The sequence below is a fragment of the Tigriopus californicus genome, chromosome 1 (assembly GCF_007210705.1).
Source record: "Tigriopus californicus strain San Diego chromosome 1, Tcal_SD_v2.1, whole genome shotgun sequence".
NCBI lineage: Eukaryota > Metazoa > Arthropoda > Copepoda > Harpacticoida > Harpacticidae > Tigriopus > Tigriopus californicus.
The window spans coordinates 5252243-5273621 of record NC_081440.1 but is presented as its reverse complement, the minus strand read 5'-3'; the positions used below and the strand labels follow the sequence as shown (position 1 = coordinate 5273621).

The window sequence follows — 21379 nt, the reverse complement described above, 5'->3', positions numbered from 1 at the left end:
CAGACAACAAAATTAGCAAGAACTTTTCAAATTATGTCACAACAGAAAAGGAAAAAGTGTCATCAAAGTTGCAATGAAAGTGTTACCGGACTTCAAAGTTCTTTGTTTAAGGAGCTTTGATTTGGCCTTAAAGTACTGTATATTTGAGCTACGCTGTAGTATTCAATCTCACCTGTTGAGCATCCAAAAACAATGATGGATGGGAGTGTCGGGCCTTAGACACTTGGTAGGCCCATATTTGCAGTTAGGTACAGACGGGAATGCCAATGCCAGTGAACGTCGAAGATACGACCGAGCCACGAACACTTCACGACAGGGAAGAAATCATCAATCATAGTAATTCATTGGAAATATGAATGGTTGGCTAGGTTCGGTTCTTGTCTTCGTTTAAAGAACCAACCAACATTTTGGTCAAAAGAATTCAACACACTGTAGTAATTTGAACTTTATCAGATTGCGGGGAATTACCAGGATCTATGCATGGAAGAATCAGTTTGAAGAGGAGATCTGAGCACCCGGATATGAGATGATTCATTCCCCAGTCTCTCGTTCATCAATAACTAACGCCTTGGGTGTGCGAATAATGAACGCTCACATTGGTCGGTGGTTCTCGGATATCGGCGAAGCGAGACCATCTCAGATAGATCCGTCAGTCTATTCTGGTTTGTCGTGCAAGTGGCCAATGGAGTCAGTGCATGCATAACATAGAGCAATTGTTTTCAAACTGAAAATGTTGGCATTTCATCTGGGATTCGTGTTCATTCTACTGAACTGGGCGGAAGGCCAACTCACCGGTTTTTGCACCACATTGCAAGGAAACCAAGGCCAATGCAAGCCTTTGGTGAAGTGTGTTCGATTTGTTCATGAGATACCGTTACTTCAGAAACAACCATGTCAGTTACTAACTGGAGAATTGGGCGTATGTTGTCCTCATATCGTCATTGGAACGGCCACTTGTAAGTACAGGAACAGAGAACCCGTTGGTTTTTTGTTGCCTCCACTGAAAAGTGGGTGCTATTAACTAGCGGGTCTGAGTGCTACAGTGAGAATCAATAATCCCTTGTGTTAATGGCTGTTGTTTGTGTTTCATGTTATATATTCCAGATATTCACCATACCTTAAAAAAGCACAGATTTGTTATCAGTTCCTTGTACAAGACGTTCCCTTTCCTTTTAGTTCGCAAACCCCGGCGAAACAATGTCCTTCGCCGTCCCCCGAGACCCCCTGTTCCTATTCCCCAGATCCAACGCAATGACATTCAGCAAGCTAGTATTGGAGCGATCCAACGTCAGGAATTTCGTCGACAGGTCGAGGCTCGATTGCGGCAAGCTGGTTTGGTTATCCCGAGGGGATCTCGAAGTCCTGTCGCCAAGCACAAACGTCTCCAAAAGACCAACAATAAGGCCAGATCATTGGGCAAAAAGGCCTCAACTTTGGTGGATGCATCCAAAGTGCTAAAGGAAAGGTACGAGAAGGGCACCTATCCATTAAATGAAATGCACTAGGAAGTAATCAGTCGAATTGTTCCAAGTGTGCCAAAGATATGGAGTACTCACAGTGCAACTACACTCACACCACCCCGTTTCCATGCCTGTTACTTTTTATCGTCAATTCATGATCACAAAAGATTTAGAACTTTGAAGAAAAGTGGTATACCGGAAGATTTTTCCAGGCTCAACCTATTGGGAAAGTTTTCGCCGGGGATTTTGAAAGCCCAATCTCATTTAAAAGCCATTCTTCAAGACCTTTCCCTATCCCATCTTTACGAAGGACGAGGCTTTTAGTCTGGGCAATGTGCAGAAATGATGCATCGAAGAGCTGACTTACACCTCACTCGATTGAGGGAAAAAAAAACTCCTCGCCCTGCTGTTTCTCTGTTCCATAACGGCTTCCGATTCTAAAGAGTATAGTACCCAATAATCAGCACACGTCTAGAGTCGTTGTTGGCCTTTGTAGTGGCGTGTGATTGAAAAATTGAGCGAACGGTCATATGAAAAGGCCCACTCAGCCACTTTTAGTAAACGACCTTCGGTTTAAGTAGAAATCTGCCCATTATCGGATGGTCCACTTTCGAATTCCAATTTAGAAGAAAGACTTTGATAATAACCGTTAAATATTGACTACCGAATATTAGAGATTTCCATCAACATTTACAAAAAAGAAACTTTCTCCTGCTAACGAGCTTTTGATCCACTCAAGAAACGAGGAGCTGTCCACTTGACTTTTCGGCACTGTTCATTTTCATCCCACGTGTTTCCAGCCTAAACCTGACTCCAGAACAAGGAACCCACGCTTTGCCCATTTTCTCTTTGGTGGGCACATCTTTAGCCGTGGATAATGGGGAAGATTCCGACATGTGCAACTCCATTGACGGAAGTACTGGATTTGTTCGAGAAGCCAAAAAATGTCGCAACGTCGACCTCAAATTCCGATCTATTGATGGATCATGCAATAATCGCCAAAATGCCATCTGGGGTCAAGCCAATGTCGCACTTCAACGCTTACTACATCCCGAATACGAGGATGGTGAGCCTCACGTTTGATCGATTATCAAATTCGTCCCGAAAAGGAGAAAAAGACTTGAGTACCATTTTTTGCGTTTTCCCTGTTTTTTTTAGGGATTTCAAGACCTCGGGGACAGCTAGGAGACGATCCCACGTCGAGTAGTTTGCCTACCCCAAGGGAGGTGAGCGAGGCTCTCGTTCCTGACAACGATAACCCAAGCCCCGAATTCACACTAATCCTCATGCAATGGGGACAATTTGTGGATCATGATGTCACTCACACACCTTTGGTGGAGGGTAAAGTTCCCACGTGTATTCTTTGGTCGTTCCAAGCATTGGTTGAAATAAGCGATTTTTTTCTTTAGGCGACGATGATACCGAGATATTGTGCTGTTCCAATGGCGACGTCGTCAGAGGAAGCCTTTCTCATCCCGAGTGTCTGCCCATAAGCATCTCTCCCTCAGATCCCTTTTATGGCCGAGCTGGTCAACGTTGCATGGAATTCGTGAGATCAATGCCTGCCAGGAACGCTGAATGCCATCTTGGAGCTCGGGAACAAGTTGGGGATAGAGAGGGAACCTTTTCAGAATTCAGCGAATAATTCATCCGCACCCCTCTTTCAGGTGAACCAAATAACGGCCTTCATTGACGGGAGTAATATTTACGGTTCCGACACCTCAGAGTCTCGATTGTTGAGGCTGGGTCGGCGAGGTCGCCTTCGTGTGACGCAATATGGAGGAGCTGAACTACTCCCATTAGATCCGGACGAATGCGCTGATCATTCCAAACGACAGTACTGCTTTTCAGCTGGTAGGTCTTTTGGGTTCCCTCCGTATTCACACGAGAATAGGAGATCGTAATTTTGAAAGACATTGAGTCTGTTTTTTTAATTTAGGCGATGGGCGTTGTAACGAACAACCTCAACTGACAGTCATGCACACGTTATGGATGCGCGAGCACAACCGAATTGTGTCCCAATTGTCCCTTTTGAATTCCCATTGGGACGACGAGCGTTTGTATCAGGAAGCTCGAAAAATTGTCGGTGCTGAGCTTCAACATATCACCTACAACGAATGGCTTCCCATCATTTTGGGTGAGTGCTTCCACTGAATCAGTACTCTGGCGAGTAATTGATTACTTTCTTTTACCTTCTGTTCCAGGCATGACGTACATGGATAGGAACAATTTAAGCCCTTCCAGGTCTGGTTTGACTCAAGATTACGATCCAACCATCGAGCCTTCTATTACCAACGCGTTCGCGACCGCAGCCTTTAGATTTGGGCATAGTTTGGTCCAAGGACATATAGAGTGAGTCTTTTTGAAGAAGTGACCCAACCAGATCAGTCTTTCACGTGAAACAGTTCTGTAGCAGTAATAAGTCCCCCTTTTCACTCTAGATCTTTTGGCTCTTTCGGCAATCGATTGAAATCCCTAGACCTTCACAGCCAACAATTGGAGCCGTACGAACTCTACCAACAAAACTCCATCGATAGTTTCCTCCGGGGATTGACGACACAGCCTGCTCAAGAATTGGACACCAGCTTTTCTCGAGAGGTGAGTGCGTATTATGAACCGAAATGTTTTGTCCATTTCAAGATGAGCTAACATTTGAACATCCTCCCATCCTCCCCTCGTTTTAGTTGACAGACCATCTGTTCCAAGAATCAAATGCCACACATGGCATGGATTTGGTGGCTCTCAATTTGCAGAGAGGTCGAGATCACGGACTTCCGGGCTACACCGCGTACAGGAAGCTCTGCGGCCTTTCCCCATTAAGCTCATGGAGGGAGATGGTTAACGTTGTTTCATCTCCCGAGGTGAGTGAAAATTCGAGACTGAAAGACCAATGCCAACCCACCTAAAACTATGATCCAGCTTATCCATCAACTTTTGAATAGAATTTCATGCTCTACTTGCTTCGACGTCGTAAGAAGGGATTGAGTGAAATTGCTACAAGCTCTCTCTCTCTCAGGTTTTCTCGGCCTTGAGTGGGCGAGTAATAATATTTTGGGGGGAAGTGGCCTTCGCCATCGGGAATGTATGGAAAAGACCAACATACCTTTATTCTGGGTGAAACTATTATCAGCCCGAAAATGCACTTTGTTTGTGCCATAACTATTTTTTTTTCCTTTTTCACTATTAGTAGTTGAAACCTTGGGGTCGAAAATCGTAAGTGGACGTTGATTTATTTAAGGCCCTTGATGATAGAGTGAGGTAGGGGTACATTTTGTTAATGATTTTGTTGCTCCTGAACTGACTACTGAAATCAAACAATGTATTTGACTGTTTTCCGTATCCCTCGGTTGAGACAACGTAACAAGAAAAAAGGAAAAGCTTCTACCAAGTTGAAGAACAACTTGAAATTTGATCCTCATTCTTATGACAAACTTCAAGTATGCATTTGAGAAGCTCGTCAACCCTTTGCTAGGGAGCTCGTAAATCCAATACAAACAAAACAATTCTCAAGTGTTAAAAAGACCATTATAAGATAAAAGTAGCCTTGGTTTCATACAACAAAAAGCGTTTTATTAGCTCTTAAAACCAATTGATCGGTACAAAATGTGAATCATCAACACGGTTCCACGTTCTTACTCTCCAGCTCGTACCACGTCTTCAACGGCTTTATTCGTCCATTAACGATATCGATCTGTTCGTGGGAGGCATCTTGGAGCGTTCTGTTCCTGGTGCGTTGGTCGGTCCCACTTTCCAATGTATTGTGGGCGATCAGTTTAAAAGACTCAAATTCGGTGATCGGTTCTGGTTCGAGGAGGGAAATCAACTCAGCTCTTTCACTTTGGGTAGGTTTTCTTCAATTGTTTGTTTTTTTAGGTGTCGCTTTGGGCATACACAATACATTTGCCTTTTGTTGTCTTTCAGACCAAGTGAATGCCTTGCGCGAGAGTAGCTTGTCGCGCATTATTTGCGACAATGGAGACAATATACAACAAGTCCAACCCTTAGCCTTTAAGAAGGCCAATGGAATGTGAGTCCTAGGCACTTTTTGCTGGGGAGGGGTGTTGAAGTTCCAGTTCTAATGAGGTCTACTTATCTTCTTTTCAGGAACCAAAAAGCTAGTTGCAGGGGCAACGCCATTCCCCGAGTCAACCTCGAGGCTTGGAGGACAAATAACTGAATGGAGTAGGCGTGAAATAATAAATTTATTCCCTCAGTTCTTCCGGAGTTAGTACTTTCTTTCCCTTGATTTTGGAAGGACCTTGGAAAACTGCTGGAAACATCTCTTTTAATGCATCCGAGGAGGCCTCTTTTGAAATGGAAAGGGCTCTTTTCCTTCCCGAGAGTTGTCCTTTACAACAGATTCCAAATTGCTTAACACGCTCACGCACTTCTTGGTTGCACAGACAGTATATGAAAAAATTCATAGAGGCATTCAATAGCTCCAGGATATTCGCAATCACTCGAAAAACTTGAAATGCAGTGTTAAACTCGTACTTTTGGGATATCAAAATGCGACAGATCGATTGTGGAATGTTGCAACCCACAAAAACCACCGATATAGCTCCCAAGACAATGATGACATTCTTCTCCTTGCTCGACATCATCAAAGATTGGTTCCGGGCATCTTCGCTTCCTTCCAACTTGCTCCGGAGTTTAGAGATATTTGGCATGAATTTGGATGGAGCCAGTCCGAACATTGTTTTGGCTTTATTCGAAGGCTCCGTGGAACTCACCGAGTTCTCAGACAAGTACCGAACCCGTTTGGGAATCTTCATTGAAAACAGACTCGACGAGGTTTCGGGATTTTCGGGGTCTTCGCCGTCCCCTTCAATCATGGGGAACAAGGCCGAGGAGGTCACACTGAAACAAGAGGCCATCAGCTGACGCCGACGTCTCAGAGACTCATTGAAGTCTTGAATCATCCGGATGTTCAGCGTGACCAGAAGGACGCAGGGCCCGATTCGCATCATGATCTCGATCAGAACGACGTAAGTGATCCAAACGGCAGATTCCGTGACGGATTCCACCTCCTCCCCGATATAAACGCAAGTGAACCCGCCGTTCTCGTCTTGGGATTTCTCACATTTACAAAGGGGCGAAAAAGTCTCGTTCCGATTGGCTACGATACAATCAATATTTTGGATCGACAGAGTGAAGTATCTGGGGGCTTGAATCACCATTCCGGCATAAAAGGCCAATCCAATGTCGATGATCGGGGAATTCAGGGGTGAGTTGCTGGATCGACGTCGCCGATATAGAGTGGGATGACTGATCGCCAAATACCTTGACAGGGAGAGAGGAAATACAAGTCTGAATTCAATCTAGTATTGTTCAATTGAAACTACGAGAGAGGGTCATTAATCCTGTCCGGTTTCCTGACTATGTATGGCCAATTCGAACGAATTCTCGAGATCCTCCTCCATCGAGCAGAGTCATCCTCCCTTTGTGGATTATTCTGGTGATAGTGTTGCATACACGACGTCGAGATGTCTTTTTTGTCACTTTTTATGCTAAATGAATATTAAGTTAGAGCTCGGAAGCTACTGCAGTGTTGATTGATGATCAAAGTCGGCTTGTACACTCGGTATTACTACGCACGGTCAAATGATTCAGCCTCAGAAAAGATGATTCAGATGTTAAGCTAATGGTTTGACTAAGCTGGACTCTCAAAGGACTGGAGTTAGCCATACTGTGCAGGAAATTAATCATTAAAATCAAGACTTTTGTAAGTTTGTACGACACAAAGATGGACAAGGGATCTAACCAAAGAAAGAGGCGAATTTAGTTTTAGCTTTGATAATTAGACTACAGGGTGGGTTCATGATATTTCACCTGCATTCAGATTCGAAGAAAAAAGGATGAAAAATGAATGCATGCAAACCTTGCTTGAATTGAAATAAATGATGCAAGTGTGGGAAGTAATCCAACACTCAAATATTTCAATTCTGGCAAAACGTCCGAGCAATTTGTATGGTCATTTGTTAATTTGAGTTGGAATGACACAACCGTCGTTGTTGGATTATAAGCTAAAGAAAGAACTGTTTCCTGGGCGTTTCTTTCCAAAAAAAAGCATGCTTCAAACATGATATGAAATTGGCTCATGGGCAGGAATACCTGTTTTTTTAAACTTTACTTTGTTCTTGCGCTTTTCTTTTTTCCTTGCCAATTGCGATTACCAAATATATTTGTTAGATACCCCTTGGTTTTCAGAATGAGCAGCAAGTTCTATAAGGGCTCGAACACATTTTTGATCCAAAATATTCCAAATCCCCTGTATGTGTGTAGAAACGTCGTGTCTTTTGTTGTGCGCGATTAACTTGTCTTGCGCATATTCCTCCACAATGAACTACTTAGCCATTTACCTGTCGATCGTCATCATAACGATGATGAACACGGATGAGGCTAGGAAGCCATTGATGATACCATTTTCAAAATGGGCTTCGTAAAATAGCTTGATGTAGTTGATATTCCCACCGTATTCCTTCCGATCTGCCTGGTTTTGGAAAACATGAATAATCCCGGACACAGCGAAGCACAGGAAACAGAGATCCGCCACTGCCAAGCCCTACAGAATATGATATTAGTTGAACCCTCAAGCGGACCGATTCCGTTAGGAAAACCAGAATGTGTCGCGGTCTAGTCTTACTTTTAGGTATGTGTAGAACCGATTGGAAAACTTCCCATCATTCAATATGAACAGATTGGCCAAAGAGCCGAGAATACCGGCGGCGATAATGGTAGGGGCAAAAATAACATAGCCTGGAACAAACCAATGGGTCTCATAATGCGACGAATAGTTGGAACGGCTCAGAATGAAGTCTCAAATCTCACCAATCTGTTCTGCCAACTCGATGGCGGCAAGGGAATCTTCTTCGGCTTTGGAATTCGGCACTCTAAATGCCGTGGAACCTGGTAGTAAGCTCATTTTTCTCCTTATTATGAATCCACACTGACTGGATGGAGAATGAGTGGTGCCTATGTCATAAAAGCACACGTTTATGGCATGTCATAAGCGAAACGTTAGTCGTTCACCTCCAAGCAATTGACGAGATAAGATTGGTTCCTCCATCCATTTTGAGTTGATCCACCAATAATTGGTGTTGATCTATCTCTGATTGCCGTGGCATGACAAATGTCGATGTATTTACTCTCATTTGAGCCACATGAGCTAGTCTCAATCAAGGATTGAACTTCTGGAAAATGCTTGGACCAAACCATATGTCTTGATAAATCATGGCCGAACGCGGCTAACTAATTTGACGCGATTACACCTAACTGGACTCAAAAGTAGGAGGTGTCATCAGATCATTAGTTCATTATTTATCAAACAATGTGATTGTGTGTGAAGTATCAGAAATAGATTGCACACACACATGATTATTAGCAAAAATGTACACCAAGAGGAGTCAGAGGCGGGGAGGGCGGAGGAGGAGCCGGGTGCCGGATTCTTTTGTTCAATTATCTCCAATGAATGATCAGCATCTCTCTATTGAGGATGAATGCGGATGTGTCGAGCCCGAATAACCGCAATTATTTCCTAAGAACGATGATTTAACTAATGACTTTTGGTGGCTTTTCCCTATTACATGTACTACAGCCGTCATCACAATTGGTAACCTACGCCTGTCGGGTTTTGGTCTGTTTTGGTTCGTAGAAGCCACGGAAGCTTTACTTTTCGGACCGATGGTCCAACTATCTCATCTTTCTTTCATCCATCCTGTGGCAACCAAAAAACAATCAGTTACTCCCAGGACGAGTTTACGTACGTGATACGTCCAGAAGCTTCTGAACCATGATAATGAGACACGAAAAGTGAACCCGAGAAGCTCATGAAATGTCTTGATCAGATCCCCTGAGGCGCAATAGCATTGCTCACACGCTTTTCCAGGAGTTGAACTCAAGTTGTTAATACAATATTCATGTCAAGTAAGGAGTAATCATGTCCACTCCTGACCAACAAATCCGGCACAAGATTGCCGTCTTCCGTAAACAAGTACGAGTCCCCGTCTCTCTCGCCGTCATTCAGTAGTCACAGTTTTTCCCACCAAAGCGTGATTGTCCTTCAATCTGTTGGTACCAGAATCGACGCGAGCGATTCTAATAACTTTGGTACTTGTATGCAGATATTCTTTCAATGGTAGGTACTTTGTACTTTGCTGAGAGACAACCCCACGCCTCTGCGACGACAACCACCTACTACCTACATTTGCATACACAATCCCTGCTCAGTAAAGGTTCTTGAACTGCCAAGCGGTGATCTCTTGAATTACGCATGTCAAATCATGCACGAAAGAGACAACAGCAAATGACACATGGACGAGGAGTACCCTACTCCTCTCACCGATTATGAACCGTTACCTCAATTGGGAGTTCAAACTCGACATCCTTGGAACATACAACCAGGAAAACTCTCATGGATCAACATTTGAAAGGACGGGTAGACTTCAACGCTATTTGAGGCAAAATATTATTCCACTTGTGGTAGCGAAATTGTTCAGTGATATATTAACTTGCGTTGCATGACAAATGATAACAACTCCTTTGATGCCACGAGGCTGTCAAATTGTTGAATTTGAAAGTAAGTTCAAAACATTCTTTGGGGGTCCTGATCGGGCGAATAATTCTTTCGGAAGCATCACTCAGCGACGTTTTGAGACAAAAACGGATGAGAAATGAACCTGAGTTTGACAAGCAATCGATATCGTGGATGTTGTCTTGAGGCGAACATAACAAGAACAGGAGATGATTGCCAGTTATTCAAAATGTTGACATAGACATGGATATTAAGTCCAATTGACATCCGGTGTGCTTGGATTGCGAACGTCTCCCATTAATTCTTTATGCCTTGGAGCTACAAACGCCGATAAAATTCTAATTACAACCGTTATCACACTTTATGAATTATCGTCCAAGTCGATGGATGTTTTAATCATTGAAATCCACGCTCATTCATCAGTCATTGTCCCACATATCCCATATTGGGAGACATCGGCACCGTTCCATTGCGATGGATGGCGGCCAACAACAGATAAATCGTGATTTATGACTTCATAGGCACCGATTCCGGAAAAGCGCTTTTGCATCTGTCCTGCAATTAGTACCACAATTACCAGTATAATGAAGGCATGGCATTGCATTTCTGAGGCGAAGGGCTCTGAGAAGGGAAAAAAATCGACTCACCACAAAACGATTCCAGCCAAATGCAATGACTATCCACAGAAAGTCCTTGCTCATACTGTCATGCTCATGTTTGTAGCCTTCATTTCCGGCCTCCAATTTACAGAGCAGAGGGGGATACGTTTTCCTTGAGGCCACTTAGGACACACGGCTCGTTTTAGTTTCCAAGTCAGACATAACGGACTTGGACATTCAATAAAGGTGACACTAATTGCAGCAGCGTAATAAAATATCACATTAATTAGCGATTACTTTCCTCGCTGCTTTGCATTAAAACAGGACGCATGGTTAGACTAGATACCGCCCCCTTTGCCATTCCACCCAATATCAATCTTAGCTTGTCTAGTACTTGAATAGGAATAGTTGGATGTTCCCTTCCACTCATCCTTATTTCAAGACGATCAATGACGTTCCAACGAGGAAAGTTGCTTCAAAGGGCCCTTAGTTTTGGGTAAACCTGAATACTTGGCATGGTGCTTGTTCGTAGTAGGCTCTTATGCACAAAAGTACACTTCAACAATTCCCATTGATTATTGCTTTCTAAAGGTGCCCAAGAGCCCATTGCCTCTACTTGGGTTGTTGATTGTCGCCCTTGGGCTTTTCCGGCTCTTAACTACAATATTGGTTGACATATTTCCGAAGATGAATCGACCTTGCGCGAAGATGAACGAAATAGAGTGTCCATTCTTTGAAATACAACGTAGATACTTTGAAGATATAACTTCGTTCCAGTCTCGTTAGAAATGTCTTGCCAACGGGCAAAGTGGCATTCGATACCACGTACCATATGTCAGATTTGAGAACTTAAGCTGACGGTAGTTTTAATAGTTTTTCTTGAGAGATGAGCCCGGCTTAATAAGCAAATCAAGCACGTATGTTGGATAGCTCGTTAGGAACAGATACTCATTGTCTCATTAGTAGAGAATCTAACCAATCGCATCTTCCTAAGAATCTTTCATTTTCAACCATAAAGAATTCGGCAAGTTTACACAAACATTGAAACGGATAATTTCTTTTATTTCTTGAAGGGTATTTGCTAAGTGTATGAAATTAGAAATTCTAATAGATGTGGTTGAAGGTCGAAAAGAGCAATTCATTAATTGTTATGTAAAGGTAGTATTTTGATTTTGAATAACTAGTTTGGGTAAAATAGTAATAACAAATGAGTGAAAAAATTATCATTTGTTCGTAAATAAAGGAATCTTTCTGTTCTACGTAGTTATATGGGGATAGATTGTTAATGACGCAATGATTATTTTGGATTAGACATGAATATATTTAATTAATTTACGTTGGCATCATCCATGGCTTTAGTGCTGAAATAAATTCATTCTCAGGTCGTATCAAATGAATCTAGTCAACTACCAGGATCACTTTCCCTAAATATCTTTCCTGACTCTGTTCATTTTGATCGATGGGCTCTATTATTTGAACAAGGTAGCCGTTGATTCTCATGTAAAACAATAATAGGGGAAACATGAATGGGTCAAAATCGTTCCTGTCACACTGTGAGATTAGCCTCTCGTGGGAAAGCGAAAGATTCGAATGTCAGTCACATACTGTTTCATTATTTACATATTTCAGGAAAGATGGTCAACAAACTAAATGTTTGTTCAATTTCCTTCTCAAATGCCTAAAACCCTGCATTTTTACCACAAAGCCTCGATTTAAGGTTTGTTAATTAAGATATGCTAAAGCTATATTTCCCTCACATATTACAAATGAGTTTAAGCTAAATCTAACGTAAACAACCAATCTTTCGAACTCCTCGTTGTAAAACGTGGTAATAGGTTGAAAATAATTGGGACTAGAGTAATAGTTGCTCTTGTACTTCGCACGACAAAGTGCAAATTTCAGTGTTTGAGAGTCTATTTCAAGCTCGCCTGATTTAGTGCGGTTCGATTGAACACCTCTGAGGATCCGTCTAATTATCTAATATTTGTCATGCGTGTCTTGGAATGGCATCGTCAGTCTCAGATTTTTATGGCTTTTCCGCCAACCAACTAGCAGCAGACTGACTAGTTCTTATTTTAAACGCGACGCCTTTTCGTATGAGAAAAAATGTTTCCAAAGATACAATAAACCCTGCAAAAAATATTATCCACCATGCACTTGCAAAAAGCGTTCAATTTTGGACGGAACCAGATTGTCAACATCATTTTTATGGCCAAATGAAAGAGAAAAATTATTTGCATTTGCAAATATTACAGGGTCCTCTCGTCGTCATCATCAAGAGCAATGAGCCACTCTACATTTTCATCTCATTGCGGTAAAGAATTACGGTCCTTGATTGTGGTCACTCTCAACGTCAAAAGTGCCAAGTGAGCCTTACTAAACGTGTGTCCACCAATAAATGGTGTCCCTCAGTCCAGAGATATTTGGCTGTGGACCCTTAAATGGGTAAACTGGCTGCTTGATCGCGGCTTCACCAATCGAAATGCCGTTTTGAGGTTAACTAACCGGGGATCTGAAGAGAATAGTGACTGATTGCGATGCACATCAGGGAGAATGCGGTGAGAATTGGTCCAGAGACAGGAAAATGTGACAACTCGGCCTCGATGTACCGAGCTTATTTTGGACAAAAAGTTTGCAAGAGGAAAACTTTTTGCAGTTCACTCAGGCGTGCCAATCTGTTCACTGCTTTTTCTCACCTTGCCATTCCTGCACAACCCACTTCCATCACCTAAAGGGATTTTAGTGACATGTTTTGGACCTTTTTCTTGAAGATTTGGAAATGACCATATCTCATACGTATGAATTAACAAACCCTTGTCACTACGTTTTGTTCACGTGGGCTAGGATTTTCCAAGTAACGCCGGCGAAATGATTCTTTTGTTAGAGAAGAAGAGATTATCTTTTCTCAGAAGATAAAGTTTGTGTTCCATTATCTTCAAACCAGGTAATTAATCCCTCGTTTGCTTTCTCACATCATAAGCTGGTACAATTACTTAAACTTGTTAGTATACAAAAACACAGCTTGACCCAATGTCAAGAAAACCTAATGAATCGAAAAGGGGTAAAATTATCACACTAACTTCCTTTGAAGGCTTCAAATTCAATCTCGTCCCAAATTTCTGCCATGGAAGACATTCGTGAGAATAGAAAGAGCGCGAAGAAATTTCTCCAAGAATTGCATCTTCAACCATGAGCAGTAGGATACTTGGAATTGGAAGATGAGCATTGCAAAAAGCATCATCATCTCATCGTTACTCCTTCAAAGATGAGTTCTCCGGCACATCTTTGGCATAGCTCTCATGCCTGTTTCAAAATTGAATTGCCACTAAAATGTGTTACGACGTGTAAAAGAGGGCCAACTCCTTTTCTCTTGAACCAATTTCGGTAATTGATCCAAAGCAGAGAACCACATCTACTTAACATGAAAGTTTCGTCTTAAAAGCGCCTTACTTGTTGTTCTCAAATGCACTTTCATTGTCTCTTAGGTTCCATTTGTTCTTGGGCGAATAATTGGTTTCTTTTGGTTTTGGAGATGAGGAAATTATCAAAGTCTCTCCGTCAACCGTTACATGTCTCAGAAGCGTCGTGATCAGTGATTACACTTTCATTAGCGAGTCTTCCAACCCTGGGCAAATTCAAAGACATCACCGTTTTGAAGTCGATTCATGATGGGAGGGAGTTTCAAAAGGTACATTAGTGATTCTGGCGTTAGAAAGAGCCGCAAAATCAAGTTGCGCGAAAAAGCTAGTTTCTTTAATAATGAGGATTTAGTGGCTTTTTTATGGCTTCTCCTCAAACTACAGTCCCTCAATCGAAAGTGCCGACTAGGAGAGTTACATTTTTGGGAATTTGATAACGTTAATTTTTTCCGTTATATTACACGATGCTTGGGTAAGAAAAATAAAAACAATCGAGTGGTGTGTTTTAGAAATTAACCTAGCCTCTCATTTTATGGGAAACATTTCCTGCGAATAAAGATACTTTTAGTCCCCGACGATGGTTTCAATGCCTAATTGGCGAGCATACTAGCACTAATCTTGGCATCTTTCTTGACCCCAAAAACCTAGGAAATGAGTTTGATTTTAGTGCTTTATGCAGTTCTAACTAAGCTTTGTAGCTTCGATGCTGAAAACAGACAAAGATCTTTAAATTTCAAAAACCTATGCAATGAAGTTTAAAAGCAAACTTAGCTACTTGAAATATTGTTCAATTGTTCGAGTAGGTGTACTTTTAATACCGCACAAAAATAAATATATTTTTTTAAAATGTATGTTAGCATCCCTGGCGAGTGACGTCGATCCAATTGCTACTGTAACAAATTTTATTTCATTCAAGCTGGTATTACTCTCCACAAACCAATAGTAGGTCATGGTTACTTTTTAATTCATTGTATGTCTTCAAACACATAACTGGATCTTGCTCATTTCTTCGTCAAGGCACATTTTCTTTCTTGATTATTATATGAACACTAATAATTCCATTGACAATATACACCTCCTGCACATCTTTCTAAAGCAATAGGCTCACATCAAAACACCATAAGTATGATACAAACATGGTTAAATTTTGCAAAAACTCTCATTTCATCTAATAGTTTATGTGGCTTTTGATATGCTTCAATTCGCAAATATCCGAGCAATGTCTATCAAAATCGAGATGTTGTTCTCAACGGATTCAAAAGAGGAATTCTATCTTGACGCAGGAGACAAGTGGAATGTTATTAAAGAAACCATTCCTGTTTGAGGAAGGTTTTCCATGTGCTGTATGTAGTAAGTCAATTAATTGTTATAAACGATCCAATTTCTACTTCAAGTTGCAATTGCATATTCCATTATTTCGTGTTATATTAGACTACATCTCTATGCCTGGCTTACGCATAAACAACCGTAGGTACTAGATGAATCGTGGTGCGTGTATAGACACATTTCCAGAGGAGATCGTACTGGTTTCAGCATGACTTACGCTTGTTTTCGTGGGATCGAGTTCACATAAATTGATTGGCCAGGGACTGAGACGCTTTATGTAGCATTTGCCGCCGAGGACGGGCTCGACGCACACAAGCCGATGATTATTCGGACAATTGCGGAATCTGCAAATAATAGCAATAAGTGCCTGTATGTTCATTGACTCCCAATAAGTGCTCCACCGGTACCGCACATCTACCATGTAGTACTAGGTACTTGGACCAATAGCACTAGTTATAGTTATTGTTTGTGCGGTTTTAAGCTCCCTCATGTCCGCCCTGATGCTCCAGTTGGACAATTAATAGGAGCACACACGTGTAATAGCTTGAGGTATGGCAAGTGGCTTATGGGACATTAATAATAAATACGGAGGAGGGGGCTGGATATCTTCAGTTGCCATTGAGTTCTCAGTTTGTGTTGATCTCCATATCCAGTCAAGTGATCTGCTTCCATTTCGTTCTAGTTCATCATGGCCAACTCGTTCAAGACCTGGAGCTCGATATCAGCCACCAAGATGGTGAGTGTGGCCACGTCTTTCAATCTTTATTTAGGATGACTCTCCAAGGCGAACGGTCTTACTTCCTGGATGGTGATCTTATGCACTGAAAACATGACGAGGCAACACACTCGGAGGGGTGTGATAGTTCAAGTCGAATAGATCTAACTGTGAGCCAGAGGCAAGAAACTGCTCTCCATCCATCAATTACTAGTTAACACAACGAAAATCTACTCTTCAGTAGAGTCTTGCTTGGTATTCAAAATTTGCCTAGAGGCACCGTCTTTCAATCTTTATTTAGGATGACTCTCCAAGGCGAACGGTCTTACTTCCTGGATGGTGATCTTATGCACTGAAAACATGACGAGGCAACACACTCGGAGGGGTGTGATAGTTCAAGTCGAATAGATCTAACTGTGAGCCAGAGGCAAGAAACTGCTCTCCATCCATCAATTACTAGTTAACACAACGAAAATCTACTCTTCAGTAGAGTCTTGCTTGGTATTCAAAATTTGCCTAGAGGCACCGCCATACTCAAGCGATCCATTCAAGTTTCGTTGAACATCGATCATCTTGTTCCATTGCAAATCTCATGATCTTTCAATTAGGATTTATGTTGAAAGGACTGAAACGGAACCTGGGAAAAGAATCATATCTATCTTCTTCAGAGCAATTTTAACTTCTTTTTTGTCCGTGGCAACGAAATCGCGGTGAAACGCGTTTATCTCGACAACGAACAAGGAGAAGTGTGATGTTCAGCTCAAATTTTTGGATCAAATACTTGGGAAGCATCCCGCTACAACTCTGTAAAACTACCTGACCAGTCACACACGACAGACAGGCCGAGAAAATTTATTGTGAAAAAAGTTTCGATTTTTGGAAGAAAACTGGAATCAATAGCAATTGCCAAAATTGCTGCCTTAAGTAAGAGTTGCGTCGCTCTGCGAACTTCGTGTTAAACTACGCGTCAAACTTTGTCGTCTTCTATCTAATGGAGCAACTGTGCAAAATCTCAGTTTCACTTATTACGATGGACCTTTTGTTTCAAAGGGGGAGAATGAAGCGGATCCCTATAAAAGATAGGGGATGGAAGTTTTCGTATCAGATGTAATGGGTTGAGAAATACGCATTACGGATGATGGCCCAACACAAAGACCATCGCTTCAAAGGCGGAAGATGTGATGCGCTTGCCAAGCTCGCCAAAGCCAAAGAAGCTCAACGAGTGATTGTCATGGTCATTTCGTTACTGTTGTAACGACAAGCATGGGATAGACGTCGAAAGAAGTCATGGACACGAGGGTAGGAAAGAGCGAACCAATGGACGAACGAGGGCTCTCCATCCAGAAATCAAAGGGAAATCGAAACCTTTTTTTTCATGCGCGTGTTCACGTTGTTTCAGTTGAGAACAGAGTGAATCGCTTAGGCATACACTATTAAGGGAGTTGGTTTTTATTGTGGTGGTGGTTGTGGTGTAGCTTTGATCGCTCGCAGAGATTTCCTGTGAAAAGGAGACGCGACAACAGCCCAATAAAACGGCTTCCAGCTCATCCGGAGGGTAGAAATCACAACTCCATGGGTTCGAAATCGAAACTGATCTTCTAATGATATAATGAACAGTGGAGTGAATCAGTGCTGTTGATCATGCGGGTGGGTTGTGGAAACATTGCTCTGCTTACCAAACTTCTCAGATTCATTTTGATGGAGGTAAGACAAAAAGTCCGAGTTGTGTTACACATGAAGTAGGTAAGTCAAGGCTTCACAGATATTCCAAGGCATCTAGCAATTGTGAGTATTTTTTGAAAGACCTCTCAAACGCCTGGCACGAGAGTAAGGTTCACGGTTTCGGCCATTGCAACTATTTGACAGTCGCGTACGGCTGATAAATCTTCAACTTTTTTCCCTGAGGAAGCTTAGAATTACGTCAACATCAATCTTAGTTGGTCCATCATCTATTAATCGGACGACTTCGTTTGTTGAGGCATATCATTGGTTTAATGAGATGATTGCTTTTTGCATAGCTTTGCATGTTCAGTCTCATGCCAGAATGATCGTTACTGTCAATCATTTGAAGGGAGGGAGTGAACAACAATCAATGCGAACGTTTTTGTCACACCATGCTCGACTCGCCATTCATGCAAAAAGCCTCTTGAACACAATAGACCTGAATGTCGATCAATCAATGACAATAGCCTCACTCGTTTGTTAATCATTTTTTAGATGGTCCTGATCCTCCTTCTGAATCCGATGATAACCATGGCCATGGATGTGATTGAAGAGGAGCCTAATGGCGCCATTGACTTCACAGAGGGCGAAACCCAAGACGATGGGTCCATTTGCGTGACCAAAACGAAGTACGTCGAGAAATTGGAGAAGCAAACTGTGAAGGAGTGTTGGCACCAAAATGTCACTCAGTGCCACGAAACCTACGTCACGGAATTCCGTCCAAATCAAGAGCAAGTCTGCGAGGAGCACTTCTGGAAAGCGTGCAAGATCACATTCAAGGAGAAGGCTTACAACTACACCCTCAAATCTTGCATGACACCTTTGGTCAAGAAATGTGAGCCTCCATCTCGATACAGTGCCGAACCGCCCAAGACCGTCTGCAAGACCTGGTTCGAATCCCAATGTAACACCACTTACAAAGAGGTGGATGGCCATCAGAAACCCCAGACTTGGTGTTCCAAGGAGCCCAGACAGATCTGCGCCCCCGATAACTGCCGAATGGAGCCCGGAGATGAAGTCTGCCACGATAAGGTGATCGAATCTACCACTCAGAAGCCCGAGGAGATCTGCGATCTCCAGCCATCGTCTCACTGCCGTCTCGTCACCAATCTCGTGCCTCATTTGGAGTCTCAACAAGTCTGTAAGGACATCCCAAAGGAAGTCTGCCACCTCAAGTTGGACAACCCGAAGATGGTGAAGAAGCCAGTGACATTGAAATGGTGCCGCAAGCCCAACGAACCCGAAGCCACGCCTCAATACGTAGCTTCTTATGACGCCCCCACGCCCGTGAGCTACCAGGCCTCACAGGCCCAAGCGCCCGTAGTCCCCCAATACGCCCAACCTGCTGCTCCTCAACCAGCTTCGCCCTCTTACGGTGCCACAGCGTCGCCAGTTTATTACAAACCGGCCAACCAGAACCTTTTCCAACGAGCTAGAGTCTAAAACCATGATCCACTTTCGGTTGGAATGAAAGGCTAAGGAACAGCTTGGGCATTACCATAGATTTACATACCGACTTATCCTTGTCTGTTTTCACATCCGGTGTTAATTGATTTCATCTGTGAAGGCCTCGTATTATTTATATAGACTATTTATTAATACTCTGTTCAACTTCCCTTCCTGCAATGAAATACACGGTTCTTTGGAAGAAAAACCTTGCAAGTATCCTTCAGTATTCATTGTTTCACTTGATGAAGACGCCCTTGTCTATCCATATTCTCATTGCATTAATCCTGAAAAGTAATCAAAATAGTGAAATTCAGGAGTGAGACCCTAGGATTTATCATAGCAACAAAACTTGAAAAGGTATAAGTTTGCATTAACAATAACAATATATTTCTTAAATTTATAATAAATTCTCTACCAGATACAACCCAAGTGTTTTGTGGAACCAGTCCAGGTTCTGTGTTTTGGCGATAAAACCAACTAAGGAACATCAATTCACTTGAAACGTTTTTCTGCCTCGTGATTTATACTTCTACTTGCTATAATCTTCGTAAGATAAACAATGAGAGAAACATTATTTATCAATGCTTATAAAAGGTTAAAACAGTTTTATCAACCTGTACATCCTTAGCAATAACCGCATTAACTAGGATTCGTAAAGTAAGAGGATACGAATTGTATTAAAACAGGAAGTATGGATGGTGTGAAATGAGTTCCATTCATGTTCTTGCTTTTGAGATGAAAACCGAAATGATGATAAGCTCAAGAGTATTCTATCCCAATTTTTCATTTGCCATCAAAATATACAGGGAAGAGTAATGATATTTTTCATAAACAAAGAAAAGTTAAGCAGGCTCTTTACGTGATTAATTAGCCCAAGAAACGCTGTGTTATTTTTCTTTTTTCTCAGGCTTGCAAACTTTTATCAATTCAAGGTTGTACTTTAGATCAATTGGATTAGTACAGATCTAATGTAAAAACGAGTGAAAAACAAACAGTAAGGTAATTCATTCCCAGCTAAATTTGACAAATTTATGTCGATTTTGTCCAAAAAAAACCAGTACTACATTGAGCAACAAAATGCAATTTGTGCTTTCTTTCCAGACTTTTTTTATCATTTTCCACACATTTGCACTTATAGGGAGGTTTTTTTTAGAACTTTAGGTCTCTAAAAGGCCTGTCTTTTTCACACCTTTTACCCATCCACATATAAAGCACGGTTTTAAAAGCTTTTCACTTAAACATTTTTTTCCCATTTTTCGATGCTTGAACATTTCTTGGGACACTTGCCAGAAGTTTGGGACAAACACCACATTTTTTTTCCTCCATTCTGACCTCAAAATGCAATTTTTGTCCTATATAGGACTTTTTTACACGAGTTGACGGCAATTCAGAGGAGTAAAATAGCTTACAAGTAACACTGGATTTGAAATGCTTGATTTAAGTAGAAGATTTTAAATTCCATTTGAATAGGCCCTCTGTTTACAGAAGCTATTTAAAATGAGAAATAACGAAAGTATAGTTTCTGAAGATGATCTTGCAATATCTTACTCTTCTCTGAATCTCTTTGCTAAATCATCTCTATTTATGTCCAGTTTTATCTGACCTTGCTGAACTTACTGAAAAAATTAAGATCTCAAATACTGGTGACCACTGGCTTTTCACTTTTTCTTCAACTATGAGTTTTAATGAGAAATCTGCCGCTTTGAACCATTTGTCAAAGATGTATTTTACATAGTTTTTTCAACAAACTAGTATTCCCAATTTAGGTTGCTGATATAAATTTTTTGAGGCCTTCTTATTCCCTTTTGTTTTTTTATTATTATTATTAGTTGCGATTTTGAGCTCATAAAAGTGATGAAAAAAAAAATCACTTTTAGTGGCCTCCGAAGTTAAAGGCCTCCTTGATTTCTCAAAAACAATTGAGACTGGTTTCTCAACCGAGCGTTTCCCATACGAAGTATTTTACAAATTTAGATCGATCATGCACTCGAAAGTTGGGATACACAAAGAAGAGTTCAACAACTTTCTCTTGTTAAAATCCTTTCTGGGTCTTTGGATAATCGGTGTGTTTCTTCGTCTATCAGCAAGAATAAGATATACGTAGATAACGAAAAGTGTTCTGGTAATTGCTTTGGCAATTCACAAGAGAGGTTCAA

At 41.6% G+C, this 21379-nt stretch overlaps 3 protein-coding genes across 4 annotated transcripts; 2 read left to right on the top strand and 1 right to left on the bottom strand.

The window, feature by feature from the left end:
- The first annotated feature begins 248 nt into the window (after nt 1-248).
- Nucleotides 249-5677, top strand: LOC131881080 (peroxidase-like). The gene is made up of 13 exons (XM_059227843.1): nt 249-956; nt 1177-1465; nt 2261-2526; nt 2619-2801; nt 2870-3063; nt 3128-3314; nt 3400-3597; nt 3665-3812; nt 3902-4058; nt 4145-4321; nt 5104-5302; nt 5382-5487; nt 5565-5677. Exons 1-13 carry the CDS (start codon nt 731-733, stop codon nt 5635-5637), a joined length of 2403 nt encoding a protein of 800 aa, XP_059083826.1. The 5' UTR covers nt 249-730; the 3' UTR covers nt 5638-5677.
- LOC131881133 (probable G-protein coupled receptor B0563.6) lies at nt 5644-8426 on the bottom strand. The gene is made up of 4 exons (XM_059227906.1): nt 8292-8426; nt 8107-8219; nt 7823-8025; nt 5644-6743 (listed from the first exon to the last, which is right to left on the bottom strand). Exons 1-4 carry the CDS (start codon nt 8383-8385, stop codon nt 5663-5665), a joined length of 1491 nt encoding a protein of 496 aa, XP_059083889.1. The 5' UTR covers nt 8386-8426; the 3' UTR covers nt 5644-5662.
- On the top strand, nt 6599-19424 carry LOC131881182 (uncharacterized). Of its 2 annotated transcripts, XM_059227979.1 has the most exons (3): nt 6599-6687; nt 16020-16073; nt 18270-19424. In XM_059227979.1, the coding sequence occupies exons 2-3, from the start codon at nt 16026-16028 to the stop codon at nt 19215-19217; spliced, it is 996 nt and encodes a 331-aa protein (XP_059083962.1). In that variant the 5' UTR covers nt 6599-6687; nt 16020-16025; the 3' UTR covers nt 19218-19424. The 2 variants fall into 2 exon arrangements, with proteins under 2 accessions (XP_059083962.1, XP_059083954.1); XM_059227971.1 differs by lacking the exons at nt 6599-6687; nt 16020-16073 and adding an exon at nt 17477-17756.
- The last annotated feature ends 1955 nt before the right edge of the window (nt 19425-21379 follow it).